Genomic DNA, 17,865 nt, shown 5'->3' on the forward strand with positions numbered 1-17,865 from the left:
TCAAAATACGGGCACTGTAGACTTTCTCGTTCGCAAGCTGGCAGGCCAGGTTGTTGCTGAAGCTGAGAAGTTGTGGTCACCTGATTTATCTGCTGCTTTATTTTTGATCTCGTCAAATTAAGGATTATTATTAATAAGTCATTCATCCAGCAACGTGAGTGCACACACCCTTGGAGCTGTGTACAACACAACAACACAGTTATAATCCTCTTAACAAAATGTTGGCCTGAGATACCACTATAATGAGTTTTAATCCTGGACCCCAGCACACTACAGCTGCACACTGAAGCTCTGGATATCTAATGAAGATGCTGTGTCCATTTGAAAGAGACTCCTTCTGAGTCTTTATTATACAAGGGCTCCCTGATGAAAGTCCAGTACCGTAACTGTGCTGTGTATCGGTTTATCAAAGGAATCGCTCGACTGCTGTGCCTTTCTCTGCTTTGAAGGGTTACTCTGTTCTTTTTGACACATCCCTGCCCTTTTCCTACAGTGACCAACAGTCTTGAAGCCACAAGCAAGTCTTGAACCAGCCATGCAGCGCAGGAGCAGGGCCGACTGAGGAACATGGAATTGGGGACTATCTGACAATAAAGACCAACTTGGAAAATGGTTTGGATCAGGAAAACAGAGGTGTTCTTATTGATGTATTTATGCCAATGGCATTTCAGCATTTGGGAAGAAAGAGGTGATCTCCAGAATGTGTTGCTCCTCTAGAATTAATCCATGAAAGACCAACCAGATGCATTCTAGAACTTAAAGGAATGTCCTTCTTTGACAGGCTAAAAAATTGACCCTTTTTAGACTATATAGAACTTTGTGAGGGGACCTGTTTCATGCACTCAAAACACGGATGCAGTCAACCCAGCAGACTTCTTCAGAATTAACAGTGAAACATGACACGGATGGCCAAAGTGGAACCATATGGAACTGTATTTAAAACCAAGATCAGGAGGTACTTCTTTACACAAAGGGTTGTGGGGGTATGGAACGTGCTACCTCACTAAAGCCGATACCTGAAAAAGCAACGAAATTCATGGAAAAGTTAGTTACCAAATTCAAACTCAAACCACTTTATTGGCATGACCAGTAAATTACAGTGTTGTCAAAGCAACTAACGATCAAACTCGCTAGATCGGCCAAATGACCTTCTCTCGTTTGTAACCGTTCTGACACAGTAATCATTTTGTAAAAACCAGACAGAAAATTCGCACTGCATGTGAGGACAAGACTATTCTAAACTTCGAAATGAAAATAAAACTCCCACAGTTCTGCTGCTGGAATGGGGCTGACATCCGCTGACCGCGCTACATTTTCTAAGTTCAGGGGTTCTCTGAAGTAACGCTTTTTTAGCGAAAATCAAAAATAACGACGTGCCCACAGACGAGCAACACGCCGCTGGGCTCTGGCACGCTGTGATTTGCAATTAAAGGTTGAATAAAACCGTATAACGGCCTTTCATCGATACCAAATTAATTTGCGCCTGTGTTTTTCTTTGTCTGTGTGCCGGGGGCTGCATGAAAGCACAGTTTCGCGCTCGCAGCAGCCTCTCTCAAGCGCTCTTCTGCAGGGCCTAAAAGAATGGTACCTGCACACGACACTGGATGGGTGATAATCGGGTCAGGCCGATTACTGTCACCTCCCGACGAAGGACAAGAGCCCGCGGAGAGCTCGAGGCCACAGATGGTTCAGTCAGAGAGAGGCCGTCAGCGGGGCTCTTGAAAGAGCGCGCCGCCTCCAGCCAGCCTCATTGCGGTAACCGGCGAAGCTGCTCAGAGACTACCTTTCGCCACTCCAGGCTCGTATTGAACAGATGCGCTAGGAAGATATCTTGAAAACATTTTTTTTTTTAAACAAAAGTGCCGCACGCATGCAGGGAGCAGCGCACAGTATGGCTCTGACACACGTGCGCCAGCAACACGTTAGGAGAATCCCTGAAACCTGGAAACCAGAGAGAGCTGGATCCCGTCTCCCCTCAGCCCCGCGTTGAGATCATCATTGAGCTGACCATATGTGCAGCTCTCGCACGCTTTGTGTAGTTCCTTGAACTATCTGAAAACAACGACAACGCCAAAAAAAAAGGAGATTCGCCAATAATGAATAATGACGACTGTAAGGAAGATGAGCTAAAGAACGTCTGTCTGTAAGCAAGAGTTCGTCACAGGACTAATTGATACCAATTTCCAGTTTTGACGCTTCCGATGTTATTTTAGATTGTGTTGTGACTTTCCTCAGTTCACACTGTTATGTACCATTAACCCAGATACGCAAATTGGCACAGAATGCAAACCGAGTACTTGCCCAACTGCAACATTACTCCCATGATATTATGAGTGGTTTACAGACCGGGACTAAAAAAAAAAAACAACTATGCAAAGAAATTCCCCCAGGAGCGTCTGAGGCAATGTAGCAGAAGCCCTCTGCACCTGTAAGCACGCAGGGACAAGAGAAAGCTTGTCCTGAGAGTTTAATTGAAAACCTTTGCGCTTAATACAAACCTCTTTAATTAAGTGCAGAGGAGAACAACAGCAAAAACTTCCTTCATCCTTATTCAGAAGCAGCACCATGTAATTGAAAACAAAGCCTAGGACATAAATAGAACAGTTGTTATACTCCCTAGGGCATAATTACAAGAGTACAAAATGTTATGAACATAGTCATCTATAAGCCAATCCTCTTAATGCACACAAACCTTGCCCTACCAAATCGATGCAGAAATGTACGTACTGTGGGTCTGAGCCGTCCTGTTTAATGCAGCAGAAATCCACTATGGGGTATATCCCATGATTCCTGCCACGCTACAGGAAAGACTGATGCCAGGTGACCTCACAGGAGGCATGATCGTTGGCGGATGTTTCCTGGTGCACCAGGGAAGCCAAGCGCACAAGTACACCAAGTCAGACAGCCTGAAGGCTGTACCAGCAGAAGCAGTTCCCGTCCTCCTGCTAAAAGGGCTATCCATTAATATTTAGGTAAGGCAGCATACACAGAATCATACAGACGTACGCAATAACAGTATGTGCGTACTAAACATATACATCCACATGTATGCATTTACGGATGGGTTTCCTTTTCTACTGCTGTTTATGCTTTTTTTAGAACAGGATAGTTCTTTCGGGACAAACCCCAGTGATTCTACAAGAATACTGGACGGGGTGCCACCACCACACACGTCCTGCGCCCTGGCTTCCTGTTCTTGGACAGGTTCTGCAGCCAGGGTCAGAGAGGCAGTGCGGTGGGTTATCTACGCAAGCAATGAATGCATTTCACCTTCCGAAAACAGGGCTGACTGCGCGGATTAATCAAGAGACAGAGAAACACATTTTTAGTACAATTTTAATGATAAAAGAAATACAAGGAGAGATCAGAGAGACATTAGTCATTAGAGCACTCAAGTGTTAATTATGAAGGCTTTGCCGCCACGTGTACAGTCCCTGACAACTGGGAGATGACAATATTGATGGTTTCTTCTTTGGCTCCTTTAATCTCATCCCATCTTCTCTTTGTACCATTGATGTTTTTTTCGTCCCAGCCGAGTGATGAAAGTCCCTTATTTGGTCATTTATCTGCTTGTCCTCTGTACCTCAAAGGATATCCTGTAGAGGAGGCACTGACATCAAAGCTAGATGCCTCCCCGGTCCCTTTATTTTCCCACGTGTTTTTTTTGCCGTCGTTTTATTGTTCCGTGTGTGTTAGCGAATCTTACTCCTCCACTGATCCAGCCATCAGATTTCTTTAAACCTACGAGAAATAAATGGGGGGGGAGAAAAGTTACTACTTTGTATTTTTGTTTCTCCAAAAAAAATTAGTCTGGGGGTTCCTACCCACCCTGAGACTGGCGACTCATTCTGTGAAACTTGTGCCTCACTCTCGATCCAGAGCCCTGTCTATTAAATGTTCCAATAGAAGATTACAAAGGCCCTATTTTGAAAGGTGGAGTTTGTAGCACAAGCTGAAAGGGAGGCATCTCTATTTATAAACCGGTAACCTATGTTTCCATTGTTGTGCGGCTCTAATGGCGCTGATTTTGCCCCTCTCTCCATGTAAAGCACAGGTTGTTCAAACTCTTACCCTCGCCAGGCTGATTAGAGAGCTTCTATAAACAGAACCTGGATAATTGCTCAGACTGAAATGTTCTATTTATGGGCACTGTTCTAGTATGACATAGGTTCAGTTTCCTTTATTAAAAAAGTGAAGTCATTTTATTTATTCACCTTAACTAATGTTAACTTTTCTTAATCTGCAGAGGCCGAGACTGACCGACAGGTTTAAAACAGCAATGGATGTGAAGGGGCTTTACAGATGTCGTAAAAGTCTTATGATTTTGTTTACTGATGAATTATGGCCAGTTGGAACATGATGGTGCAGTTTCAGATAGCAGCAGTGTTTTCCCTTGTCAGTACAGTACGGATTTTCAGTGAAAAACATGTTTTCATGGCTTATCTCAAAATTGCCAACAAGGTTTAAAAAACGTTACAGTAACAATAAGTTAAAAAAGCAAACGGTTTTTGTTACTGTTCAACCAACCAGGTTAAGGGGAATACAAGCCTGCATTCAGTGGATGTTACTTTTAAAATATTCAAATGGCCTCACTTGAATATGCCAAAGGAGTAACATTTACATGCAAATTGCGTGCACGCATGTGAATTGTGGAGAAACCATGCAAATTCTACACTTCTAAAAAAAACATTCCTCTGCAACACTGCCAGTGTGAACCCTGCCAGCGATCTTATGAAAGGTCTGAACCCCAATTCCCCAGACAGATACGCAGGAGGCACTTACCCTCTCTGTCTCGCGTTGCTGCCACACCACCCTCTCACCTCCTTGAACACGAGTCTACTGAGCAGCTGGAAAGAGAGCGATGTTTTAGTACTTATCAATACAAACACACCGGGCAGCACTGAGGAGGTGTGGTCAGCGCTCGGTATGCATAACTGTAAGGGTTAGATCTCAAGTGGCACCGCTGCTGTACCTTTGAGCAAGGTGCTGTCACTCAGACTGGTACAGTAAATTATGCAGATGGATTAACAGGTGCAAATACCTGTAAATGCAAGTTCTCATATCAAATATGATCTCAAAGGAAATGAATACACAACATACTATTAGCACAGCTTCACAGAACTACCTCTCCGTAGGGGAAAGCAGACCTGTGGGGCTCTGATACAAATCACGAACAACTTCCTAACGGAACAGTTCTCGATTTTAGCCCTTCCCAATGTCCTGATTATTTACAACACCTCACCTCAGAGAAAAGATGGAGCAGCACACTCTAGTAACCTACCAGGCAGGCCAAGATATCGGCAGTAATTAACATGTAGAACACGTTGTTCCAGCCGGTAGGAGAGATCAGTCCTGCTAGCAGAGGTCCCAGAGCAGCACCTGCAGTGAAACAAGGGAACTGCATTTCAGTTCAGAGCTGCAATATATCAACAGATCACAAACAAACAGTTCCCTTTGAAATGACATCCTGGTTCTGACTTCTGGGCAACTTGCCCATTCAGAAGCAGTTAAACAAGAATAAGCTTGTAACTTTCCAGCAGGCCAAAAAATCCCTTTTCCTGTGTTATGCTCAACTTTATTTGAAAATAAACGCTTTTTATCCAACAAGCACAACAACCTTAAATCCACCTGCCTCAGAGAACTCAAGTAAGCAACTAGCTTATCAGCAGTTTCACCTGGGTGCAGATACAGCCAGCAGGTCAGGTCCATGAAACTGGTGAAGCACAGGGACACTTCAGACAGCTGACTGAAGTGTCCCTGAAACTGAAAGCTAAGCCACAAAGCAGAGGAACACACTGAGGCAAACAGCCTACAATTCAAGCAGCCCTCAATCCAGTGAGCGACAACGACAGTCAGAAATAAAACCCAAGTTGTAGGCCTGTGTCCCTGCGAACGAAGGGTATTAAATTTGCGATATTCAGCCCTTTGTGCCAACCCAAAATCCACTGACCTATGGAGCCAGTTCCATCGATGATAGCGGTTACCGTCGACAACGCTTTGGAGTTCCCTCTCAGGCTTTCATGAGTTCCCTGAAGAAGAAAGTAAAGAAAGAAACTGAGCATCTAACAGTGGTTAAGTGAAGTCATCGCTGTCTGAGCTGAATGCAGGAATGCAGTCAGGACAGGACACTTTTAAGTGTGCTTTTCCTTCACAAGCCACTGTCAATCATCTGTGGCTGCCAGAGTGCTGGATTTCTTTGACTCTGTCAGCTGTTGTAATCCTCTTTGTAAACCCGCTTCTATAAAATGTATTTTCTTTGTGGTGAATCACTTCTAACTTTGATTGCTTGCAGAGAATGCAACATCAACTCTTCATTCTTCCTCCGTATTTATAAAACCACTTAGGTGGTTCTCTTGTGAAGTAGAGCACCTGAACTTTTCCTTTCAGGAGAGATACTATATAAGAAATATTTTTGGTCAACAAAATGCAAATCGCTATAGATACTGCAGGCAAGAAAAAAAACAGTGATGCATCAAGGTAGTGCCCTTTATCAGCAGAACTCACCAGGTCCGCGGACACGGCAGTGGTGATCAGGGCATAGGGGCCATTCACCAGCCCACCACACAGCATCAGCATCCCTGCAGAAGGACAAACATTCATATTGACACCACTGAAGCACCGCAGCTCACAGCAAGAAAGATCGCCATGCCACTACTCAGTCTCCCTCACATGATGGAAACAAGACGGCTCTGGGTGCACACTAACAGAGGTACGAGGAACGACCTCCAGCCCTCTCAGATGCACCAGTAGGTGTCGCTGTTCTTGCAGCGGAGCACAAGAGTCGGTGGCACTTGTAGAAACACGGCAGGTACAAGACCAAGAGACTGGCGAACCTCTGAGCAAACCCGCCTTTCCATCAACTGCCAGAACAATCTTTTCTTTTGCTACCATGCAAGTGTGCACCTGCTACATTACAAGACCAAAAAAACACTAACGAATGCACTTGCACAGAGTCCCACTTGGCTGTGGCTAAACAAGAAGGCGACAAGGTAGTCCTGTCCTGAACTCACAGTTACATACATCCGAGGTGAGAAATGTGAAGACCGTGTTTTTTTAAGGACACAAAGTCTTTGATACACAAACTAGTCTCTTACCTATTGTTGTCCCCAAACCATTCTGTCCCACATGATTGTACAGAAATAACTGGAAGAAATAAAGAAGGAAACTTACATTCTTGCCAGCCCTTAGCAGCAGAAATTTCAAAGTGCTAAACTTTTAAATCTTATATTTTTTGTCAATAGACAAGGTACATCTACAGTTCTAGTTAGGAGAATACAGACTGACAACAGCTCCAAGCTAAGGCTCACATATGGTTCCAAAAGCAGAGGAAAGTCAATCCCTCAGACTGTTCTCTTTCCTGAAGGACAGGGCCAATTTGACAGGAGAATGAAATATCTCCAGAGAAACCTGGGAAAAATCAAACATGGTAACTAAATACCTGTGTCAAGACCAGAGCTTTATTGTAAGGAGAGGCAGTTACATCTCATCTGCGTATTTCACACTGCTCCCTGAACAGGATGTCAGCAGGCCTCTCGGCTGTTCGACAGGAGCTTATCTACGGGCGAGCCGCAGTAGCGCAGCTCTCAACATGACTCACCATGGGCGCGGCCACGATGAGCATGACACAGCAGGTTGTGGCCCGACCCCCCGTGTAGTCCGAGACGACGCCGGCCAAGATGCCCCCTGTGGAAACGAGAGCAGACCCTCTGAAACCTCGAGGTCGGGGCAAGCACGAGCCGAGCTACCCTGCCCTCTCTTCACAGGGTCTTCACAGAGGGGCGAGACGGCACCCACAGAGCTCACAGTTAAGACAACCACTGGAGACAGCTTGGGACGTTTAAGCTTTTGAAAGAGAAACATGACGTCAGCAAGAAATCTTCTTCCATTCAGAAAAAGGGTTTCCAAATGGCCTTTTTTAAACCAAACCCAAATTAGTAAACCTTTTTTAGCATATACCGTACACACACTGTATGTACTGTATATATATCAAACAAAAACCACCTTTCATGGTTACGTTGTCTTTTAAAGACAGTCAGTATGAATTATGATTATGGCTAGAGCTAAATTTATATTGTTATTACTACAAGATCTAATTAATATTCAAACCCACAAGACACGGGTACATGCTGGGAGAGATACAGCATGATACAGGATAACCAGGCGAGATATAGCAAAGATTTGCAGGAATTTCTGCCATTGTACAGCAGCTTACCCAGAATTCCTCCCACGTCAAACAGCGTGGACATGTCTCCTGCAGCCTTGGCTTCAAAGTGAGCTGGAATGAGACGATGGGTACCGTGAGCTACTGCTGTTTTCTTCCAGTTAAACGAGAAACTTTTCTTCTGCTGATCATGAAGAAACAGTCAGATCTTGCTCTGCAAGCTGTCCTTACCAACATTAGCAATGTAGAGGGGCAGCCAGTAGAGGAAAGTGTAGCTGACCAGCTTGGCGAACAGCAGACACAAGGAGAACTCCACCACCCCCTGGAAATACATGAATAGAAAACGTCACACTGCAGCTATCAGTGGTGTAGAGCCTAAGAAGAACGAAAGATGACCTTTCCAGCCAGCCTTTAACAAATCACACAGGCTCGAGAGACGAGTCTTGTGGAAACGCACTGATCAGAAGTTAATCGACAGAACCTTCCTAAACCACGGTGATCACTAAAATGCACACAGTGACGAGATGTAGAGCTGGAGGCTTGGCCTCATTCTGTGGCATTACTGGTTTCATCTGCTTCTAAGGAAAAGCCTCCATATTAGTGGGTGTCCCTTCTCTTCTACAATAGATTAGACTAACTAGCCATCCATCCACTTTTGTACCACTTTATCCAATTCAGGATTGTAGGGGGTGCTGGAGCCTTTCCTGGCAAGTAATGGACGCGAGGCGGGGTACATCCTGGATGGGATGCCAGTCCATCACAGGGCAGACACACACACCAGGTACAATTTTCTTAGAAGTGAATTAACCTACCAGTGTAGGGGGGAACTGGAGCACCCAGAGGAAACCCACACAAACAGGGGGAGAACATACAAACTCCATGCAGACAGCACCCCAGGAATTGAACCCAGGACCCCAGTGCTACAAGGCATCAATGCTACCCACTGCGCCACTGTGCTGCCCTCAAACTAACTAAATAACATGATTAATGTTCTGCCCGTTTTTGCGGATATAATGAAACCAGCACTGTGCAGGTCCCGGGAGAGCCGACTCACTGGAATTCTGAGTGCACCCATGAAGCTGATAGCCTCTGGCTCCTCGTACGTGGATTCGGGGGTGACTGGCCCGTTCACTGGGCTATGTGTTGGGCTCCCGAAAATCTCCTCATTGGTGCAGCAGCTCTGGAGCAGCGGCTCCTGCTCTGGGTTGTCCTGGGTAAACACAGACACGTCAAAGGACTTTTTAAAAGCACGTTTTCCATCTTTGGGTCAGCACCTCAAGGAAACTTAAAGAGTGTACCGGAAGTGTACGTCTGGTACTTCAAAGGAACAAGTCAAACTTTTACAGTTAAAGTGGTTTTCATCACAGCTTCCAACCAAACGACATCGCCCTTGAAATGACTTCAACTGGAGGTCAGTTAGAGCTCTTGAGAATCAAAGTGAAAAACTACTGCCATCGCCCTTTTAGTGGCACACATGATGACGCCTTCAGACGAGCAACACTCTCTCAACACTCACATGATGCTGAGGAGGGTCGCAGTTCACATCCTCGGGCTCTGGAAATGAACAAGACAACGTAAAAGGGTTTAAAAGTTCAGTTTTATAGTACTGGAAAAAAGTTCAGACAGTACATCACAAACCTAAGTTTCTATTTATGCAACGTTACTGGTTACTGTAATGTTTTCTGGTTACAAAAACTCTCATTCATGCAGGAACAAGAGTGTCCCTGGAGACATTCCAGGTTTCCATTCCATTTGTTTAGAAGCAAAATCCCTAAGGGCAGACGGTCTAAGAGTGCCGGGATGCAGACAGGATATTGAGGAGAACTCACTTTCCACCAGGAAGAAGAAGCAGACCAGGCCCATGAAGCCAATGATGATGCCAGGCACGATGAAGGACATCCCCCAGGCTGAGGACACAAAGACCCCTGCAATCAAGGACCCCAGAATGTTGCCCACGGATGTGTGAGAGTTCCAGATGCCCATGATCAGCCCTCGCCTGCAGACAAAGTAAAAGGCAGAGCTGCTTATCCCCTGGACTTTTCTTCTTCACTGCCCCCTAGGGAGACAGGGCCCATGCCACCTGCCAGATATCAGAAGAAGCTCACTGAACAGCTCCTTGAGGGTTTTTCAGCATGCATAAACTGTACTAATGAAATAGCACAGTACAGATAAGAAGATTCACCATTTATTTAACTCCACAATTATAGGTGAGCAGGAAACAGCACAGGACAGGTGTGAGGTGAGTTACCTTCTCCTTTTGCCTACCACAGACCGGTAGTGCTATTTCTGTGCTATCGCTATATAACAGTGGTTTCTCAAACTGTGGTACGCGTACCACTAGTGGTATGTGGAGTGCCCCCAGGTGGTATGCCAGAAGACCCTGGAAATTTGTTGTGTGTACTGAAAAATTGGGAATTTAAAAATGTATAATTTAATTTTTAATCTGTAATTTACTTCATTAGCTTCAGAGACGGGTCTTCATATTTTCTATTTTAATAAAATTAGTTTGTGTCAAATAGGCAGCCTACGTACTTAGCTACTTTGATACAGTGTGCACTAATACTTGAGCGTTCATACTCCTCTAGAGCTTTCAGAGACGGAGCTTAGCGTCACATTCACCAGCAGAACAAGTGATCGAAAATGAATACCTCGCAAAAATCAAGTATTATGTCATGGCTGAAAGGAACAGACAACCAAGAGTAATGATGCCATCATGTACACCTGTTGAGAACGAGGATTATACATCGACCACTGACACTAGCTCTGCTGCTGAACCTGACACAGACAGCACTGCTAATAATAATAATAATTGCTTACACTTATATAGCGCTTTACAGGTAATGGGGATCCCCTCCACCACCACCAGAGCAGAGTGATGAAGCCAATTCATAGATGGGGATTATTAGGAGGCCATGATTGATAAGGGCCAATGGGAAATTTGGCCAGGACGCCGGGGTTATACCCCTACTCTTTTCGAGAAACACCCTGGGATTCTTAATGACAACAGAGAGTCAGGATCTCGGTTTTACGTCTCATCGGAAGGACGGCGCCTGTTTTACAGTATAGTGTCCCCGTCACTATACTGAGGCATTAGGACCCACATGGACCGCAGGGTGAGTGCCCCCTGCTATCCCCACTAACACCTCTTCCAGCAGCAGCCTTAGTTTTTCCCAGGAGGTCTCGCATCCAGGTACTGACCCGTCTCACACCTGCTTAGCTTCAGTGGGTTGCCAGTTGTGAGTTGCAGAGTGATATGGCTGCTAGCTAGCGTCGGAAAACGGCTACAAGGCGGTACGATCCAAATCATCTAAGTGCTCAGTGCTATTTTTATTATGTGTGAGTGTGTGCACGCGCTCATGTTGGGCATGGAGATTTTCTGTGGTTCCTACGAGAAGATGACTTGTAGGTGGTACTTGGGATGCTTTGCTTTGATCAGGGGTGGTACTTGGTCCAATAAATTTGAGAACCACTGCTCTAGAATAATTCCAGAGGTCTGTGTTTACAGTACTGTTCCCTCTATCACTGCAATCACCGCGGCTGTCTTAAACAACGTGTCTGAGATGACGACACTGCCGATGACCGAAAAAGAGAAGCACAGAGTTCCCAGCAGCCTGGGACAGGCCCTGTTGCGAAACCAGCCTCCTGCATGTGCTGCATTTATGGACACGGAGACAGAGAGAGAGATGCTGACTCAGCTGAGCTCCTTCTTACTTACTTCCCCTTTCCGAACCAGTTTCCCACACAGGTCACCACTGCCGGCCAGCCGGTCGTCTGCACCAGCCCGTTCATCACCTGGAGGAAGAGACAGCAGGCATGAGGATCTGTACCGCACCCTCGTCACCTCTCGCTAAAGAGAGCAAGCAAACCGACACAGCCTTTCCGTACTTCTCCTTTATATCTCTAGGCAGGGCCCTGCACCATGGAAATGAGCAGGATGTGCGATCCAGATACCCAGCCTGTGTCGTGGCAGCTGGCACAAAGCTGTCATAAGCACGTGACGCCTGTGCATGAAGCATGGCTGGACAGCGGGGGACAAGAGCCCTGCAGCCCTGTGGGCATCCTCGCCTCCAGACCCTCACCTGGGCGAAGACGTAGAACCAGATGCTGTGGATGTTCCAGTAGAAGCCAAGGCCGAAGAGGGCCGTGAAGAAGCCGCTGAGGATCATCCCCGAGGAGAGGTAGTAGCGCAGGGGCAGACGCTCCCCGAAGATCCCGCTGCCGGGGAGACAGATGGGCAGGGTGAGGCCGAGTGCAGCCACGCGCAGGGGCGACACTGCTAGTGCCAGCTGCACGCCGGGCAAAGACTGAGAGCCCACAGGGGGCAAGAGCTCTCCACCCTACTCTCTTAGCACCTCCCCCCCATACCTTATGAACATCCCAATGGCGTAGGCCACCAGGAAGGAGTTGTCCAGAGCCCCGAACAGCTTCTGGTAGTTGTCCTGGTCTGGGGGAGAGAAAAGGGAAAGTGAGGTTACTCATCACGTGATGATCTTTATAGAAAATCTGCAACACTGGGGGCTTGGACAGCCGTGAAATGCAAGAAAAACTCCAATGGCTGGCCCACTGATAATGAGGTAAGGAGTAGCTGCAAAAATCCATCCATCCATCCATTTTCTGACTGCTTTACAGGACGCCAGTCCATCACAGGGCGCACAGACACAAACACGCACACACTCACACCAGGGCCAGTCTTCCCAGAGGCCGGTTTACCTTCCAGTATATCTCTGGACTGTGGGAGGAAACTAGAGCACCCAGAGAAGCCCACAAGGACACGAGAACATACAAACTCCACACAGACAGCACCCTAGGTCCAGAATTAAAACCAGGCCCCAAGAGCTGTGAGGCAGGGCCCATTGGCAGCACAAATGTGCGGGAAACTACAAGCAGGACCAATAGGTGAGGATGCTGACGTTCAATGCAAGGTCAGAGCTGGACGCTAAATTCTGAACAGTAAAAACGCAGGTCAAGTCAGGGAAACCTCCGGGGTGAAGGAACAGGAGACGCTGAAGGCTGCAGTGCTCAGGACACACCAGGCCTTGCTGAGAGAACCCCCCAGTGACCAGGTGAACGACACTCAGAACACCAGCCTGAAATCACCCCGTCACGCCGTGTTAGGAGGTGCGGGTCAGAGGTCAGCCTTACCGAACGGCGCCCAGTCGCACCACGTCTCATTGTTGGAGGCGTTGAAGTCCGGCGGACGGATGACAAAGGAGCAGTTCCTGTGGAGCTCGCTCTGAGGGACAAGGGGAGAGAAGGGGAGTTAAGCCCGGCGACACGGCACGCAAGAAACTGCTCTCGAAGTGCCCCTGCTGCTCCCGCCTACAGCTGGTCTCTCACAAGGCCAAGAAACTGCGGGCTGGTCCGGCGGGGCCTCGTTACCTTGACGATGCTGATGGGCTTTCGGGACAGGTGGTAGCTGGTGTAGAAGAGGAACGTCAGGAACAGAGTGAAGCCGCGGTACCTGCACACAGAGAGGGGGAGAGGGCTTGTCAAACTCCAGGCAACCTTTTTCGCCTGCTTTGTTCATGCCGCTCTGTCTGAAATCCACAAAAGGAAAAAAGCAATCCCTCATACTCTAGTGAGACACGAAGTGGGTCGGCTGGGGGTTCGGGCACAAGGAGGACTTCACGCGCGTTAAAATGAAGCCACTCTCACAATACAGGGATATTTATACGTGAAAGTACGAGTGTTAACTCCTCTGGATGCAAAATCCACCATCAATAACACCAGTAACTTACCAAGCCTGTGCACTGCCACAGCTCATGGTTTATTAAACTGCACATTGGCTTGCAGACTGTACTTGCTGCAGGCTGAATTCCACATACCTGATTTACGATTTCTTGCAATTATCTGACTGTATGGCAGACAGGAAGTACTGGAAATACAGGACTCCGTACAGCTGAAATATAGTTACACTGTAAAAACACTGCACAAACGCTGCAGGACTCGTTGAAAATGCGCTTAGGCCTCAGAGCTGCGTTTAAAACTGCACGTTGGCTTCATGGGACTTTTTTCTTCTTCTGAAGAGCATAACTCCAGGCAATTATTCCATTATGAGTTACTAAAGAACGATAAAGCACAGCAAAGTACTACTACGACTTCTATCTCATGTCTCTACTCTACAGACTAACAACAGGAAATAGTGGTTTTCATGATTATATAAAAGTACCTAAGACGATGCTATTTGTACTTTTATCTAATACAACAGGGAAAAGTGATGATAAACATCTTGTTTAAAACACAAGCAATAAACAGCCTGCTGAACAGCAGACGTTACAAGATATGAATAGGCCTGGAATTAAGTTATTTTTTTCTATGCCTTCCTCTACATGACTAAATTTCACACAGCTGCTCTTCAGTTGTACTCTAACATTGGGCTTAGGGTTATAAACAAGAATGCCTGCCTAAAAGCAGCGCTGCTTATGTTATTAAGGGACTTTCGGTACAATTAAAATGTTGAAAGACAACTTGTTAAAACGACATGCTGGCAGACTGCCAACAGAGAGCAGCTGAGTTTTTGCATCCCAAACTTGATTTGCCTTCTTTAGTTTCGATATCACCCGACATATAAAGCATTTGCAAAGACTGAAGTCTTTTCTCTCCTGGATGAAGTCACATGCCACCCCCAAACCAAACTGGCAGCATGCACCGACGCACAACAGGAGTGAGGTCACCCGATACCAGATAGCACGCTGCAGTTGGCCTTATCTGCACCTTCGCTGCACGGTTTCTGCTACAGGAAATCCCAAATGCAATGAAGCTGAAAATCCAGTCCTGGAGTTAAAGTTTATATAAAATTGGATACATGCTTGCTTTTTATCATCGCACTGAAGCAAAAATATTCATTCATATTTTACATATTTTAAGTGCAATGAATACTTGTATGTCGGGGAGGAAATTGATAAGGTGGCTGTCTTAAGTACCGAGCTGGCCTCCAAAAGATTTATTTTTTGCTGCTTGGTTAACACAAAAATCAATCTGAAAAACAAAAAAAGCCTCAAGTAGAGACACTGTGCTAATGAAGTCTGTATTTGAGTGGCCTTCAGCGGCTCTCGCTCTGAAAGCCAGTCCACACACTGTGGGTCTCCCCTCAGATAACAGGAAGGCAGGTGACGAACAGACACAAGCTTGTCTGCGTTGTTGACCTATTTTTGACTTCCTGAGAGAGGCAAACCATTCTACCCCGACAGAAACTCTTACAAAGACACCCCTGCAAGACCAGGAGGCCCTAGCTTATAAACCAGACCTGTTCTAACACCATTTTAGCTGGTACTATCCTACCCCCCCCCCCGCCCTCTCCTCACTCAGAGCTTGGCTTTACTCTGCCGCTATAATCCCAAGAGAGGGACCAACACTGCTTTCTTCACAGCTCAATTCTGGAAACAAGGTGCCAGTCCGCCTGAGCAGAGTAAGCAAGGAGAGACGAACAGATGTGTTCTTTGTATTACACCGTGCTATGGAGAACCTTAAACACAGCCTATATTCAACTTAAAGTATTATATACTTCTACGGGAAAGATATTTAAAATTACGCTGGGTTACAGTGCCTAGTCTTCTTGGAGGCGTACAAAGATTTACAGATCTTATCTTCAGACGTCGGCAGGGGACTTTTTTCAGGTCTGCTCTTGTCTGTAACTGCGAAGAAATCCCCTGAGCTGGGACTTCGTGATTCATGACGTGCACAGAATAGAGTAAAGTATTACGACAGTAGATAAATTCTAGCTTGAACTTTATTTTCAACATGCAAAAGGTCTCGTATCATTTATTCGTCCTCGTCTGACGCTGATAACTTGTAAAACAATTACAATAAAAAAACGATGAAAACAGCGTTTACTTCACTTATTTTCAAAGCATTTCATTGTAATCCAATTTCCAGCACCAACCCAAAGCCCGACTGCAATCTCTCGGGCGCGGAACAGTGTTGCAACGCTGGTTTTGGAGCGGGGAATGTATGTTTACGAAATCTCTCGGTTAGTAGTGATTTGCGGTATTGATTTAGCCAATCTTTGTCAGACCTGCACGGATGACGTTTTGTTCTGCAGATCTTCGAATTATCAGTAAAAAAAAATGTACTTGTTAGCTCTATGGCGTTGCAATAAACCCCTTGCAGCCCCAGTTAAGATAATCTGACAATAATTACCCTTTCCCCTTCAAATATAAAGGGTCTCTTACCAGCTCTCTCTTGAAAAAGACGTGATGAGCCTGATCCCAGGCGCCAGCGAAGACCTCATTGTCACTCGATGTGCTTTGTCAGTTTTCTTCAGAATGAAAAAAATACCATCCCGGTGACATTTAAGCGCGTCAGTAGAAACACAGTATCCTTACAGTCCAAAAGCAAATTGTTACCAATGAGGCACAAGCTCGCCCAGGAAAGAGGGAATAACACAGAAATTTATAGATTATTTACTTTTGATACAAAACTTTTAAGTTGATATTGTGCGTAAATACAATTGCACGGGAAGGAGAAACTGGTAACAGCAAACTGTGTCGATTTAGTGTTGTTGATGTAAACAAAAGCGTTTAAATTTCAACACCGGCTTTTCCCTTGGCGGTTTTAAAATCCCTGCTGTTTGTGTCAAAGCAAACCTGAGATCACAACCGCACCATTTGTGCGGCGATCCACAGCTGCAATAAATAAACGAAGAACTGCATAGCCATTTAAAACGCAAAGAGGAGGTCCTTGATCCTCTTCCCTTTATCCAGCACCAAAAAAAAAGAGTTATGGAGAAAATGCCTCAAATTTCCATGATGAATTTATCTCGTCCCATGACCGTGGTCTGGAAAATCACCTGAGGGGGTCGGTAAGCTTAATTCTACCGCTATATTTTCCTTTTCGCCATCACATGATTGTTATTCTTTGCTAAAACGTTCACCGGCTCCGCGTATTTTTTCCACAAAGCTCCGGCTCCAGGCTACCGCAGGCTACGGGCTGGGTAAGCAGACTAGCATGTGACGGTGACGTCATCCCAGGCCCGGTTAACCCTCTCGGCCTCTGCAGCGAGTTGAGAGCGCCGCCTGGTACATCCACGATGAAGACAGGGCTCCGCGAGGGATGAAATTAAAGACGTCGAGTGTGTTGTCAGCAGAAAGGGATTCGATTGCATTTCAGACCCGAAAGGCCCAAGTACTTTTCTCCACAGGAGGAAACTGCTTTGCCAACGCATTTAAAAAACATCATTGTCTTTGCTACGCAGACTTAGTAAAAATTTCCGAGTGCCTAGAGAAGCAGAAGTCTGAAATCCATCACATTTGCAAGAGGTTATTGAAACATACAGAAATGCACTTAACGAGTTGGTTTAGGGGAAACCGTGACATGGTGCACTCTATACACAGATGCACAATCAAATGTTATTTCTTATGATGCCCAGCCTCGATAAAAGATAAATGTCATGGCCTCCTATTTGTATGCAGGTTTTGGTAGTTTCACTCTCTTAAACAGCATCTTGAACAGAGCTGCCCGTTATTCTATTGCTCTCTTTATTATGCTGTGAATGTACAGTATCTGGGCTGTGAAATGTCCTGTTTTATTAAAGACAGTTAAAAAAAAAATTGATACTTCATAGAAGGAACAGGTAAATGCACAGGATGCTAAAACACAGCAAGCAGCTGAGCAAACCCGAGCCTTAAGCGCTGGTTATCTGAAGCTCCTGCAACAGGACACACATAATCCCAGAACCTCTGCAAGGATCAGACTGCCATTTACAG

The 17,865-nt window shown here is 45.9% G+C and overlaps 1 protein-coding gene across 3 annotated transcripts; it reads right to left on the reverse strand.

The window, feature by feature from the left end:
• Positions 1-3,322: 3,322 nt before the first annotated feature.
• On the reverse strand, positions 3,323-17,111 carry slc37a2 (solute carrier family 37 member 2). 3 transcript variants are annotated; one of them, XM_088939407.1, is made up of 19 exons: positions 16,950-17,017; positions 16,333-16,418; positions 13,541-13,622; positions 13,304-13,394; positions 12,527-12,605; positions 12,241-12,376; positions 11,877-11,953; positions 9,991-10,157; positions 9,678-9,715; positions 9,216-9,371; positions 8,393-8,483; positions 8,213-8,275; positions 7,598-7,683; positions 7,095-7,143; positions 6,505-6,578; positions 5,951-6,029; positions 5,282-5,379; positions 4,783-4,847; positions 3,323-3,741 (listed from the first exon to the last, which is right to left on the reverse strand). In XM_088939407.1, the coding sequence occupies exons 2-19, from the start codon at positions 16,389-16,391 to the stop codon at positions 3,726-3,728; spliced, it is 1,506 nt and encodes a 501-aa protein (XP_088795533.1). In that variant the 5' UTR covers positions 16,392-16,418; positions 16,950-17,017; the 3' UTR covers positions 3,323-3,725. The 3 variants fall into 3 exon arrangements, with proteins under 3 accessions (XP_088795533.1, XP_088795531.1, XP_088795534.1); XM_088939405.1 differs by having other exon boundaries at positions 16,333-17,111; XM_088939408.1 differs by lacking the exon at positions 3,323-3,741 and having other exon boundaries at positions 4,779-4,847; positions 16,333-17,111.
• Positions 17,112-17,865: the final 754 nt, after the last annotated feature.

Source organism: Atractosteus spatula, chromosome 22, assembly GCF_055471065.1.
Source record: "Atractosteus spatula isolate fAtrSpa1 chromosome 22, fAtrSpa1.hap1, whole genome shotgun sequence".
NCBI lineage: Eukaryota > Metazoa > Chordata > Actinopteri > Semionotiformes > Lepisosteidae > Atractosteus > Atractosteus spatula.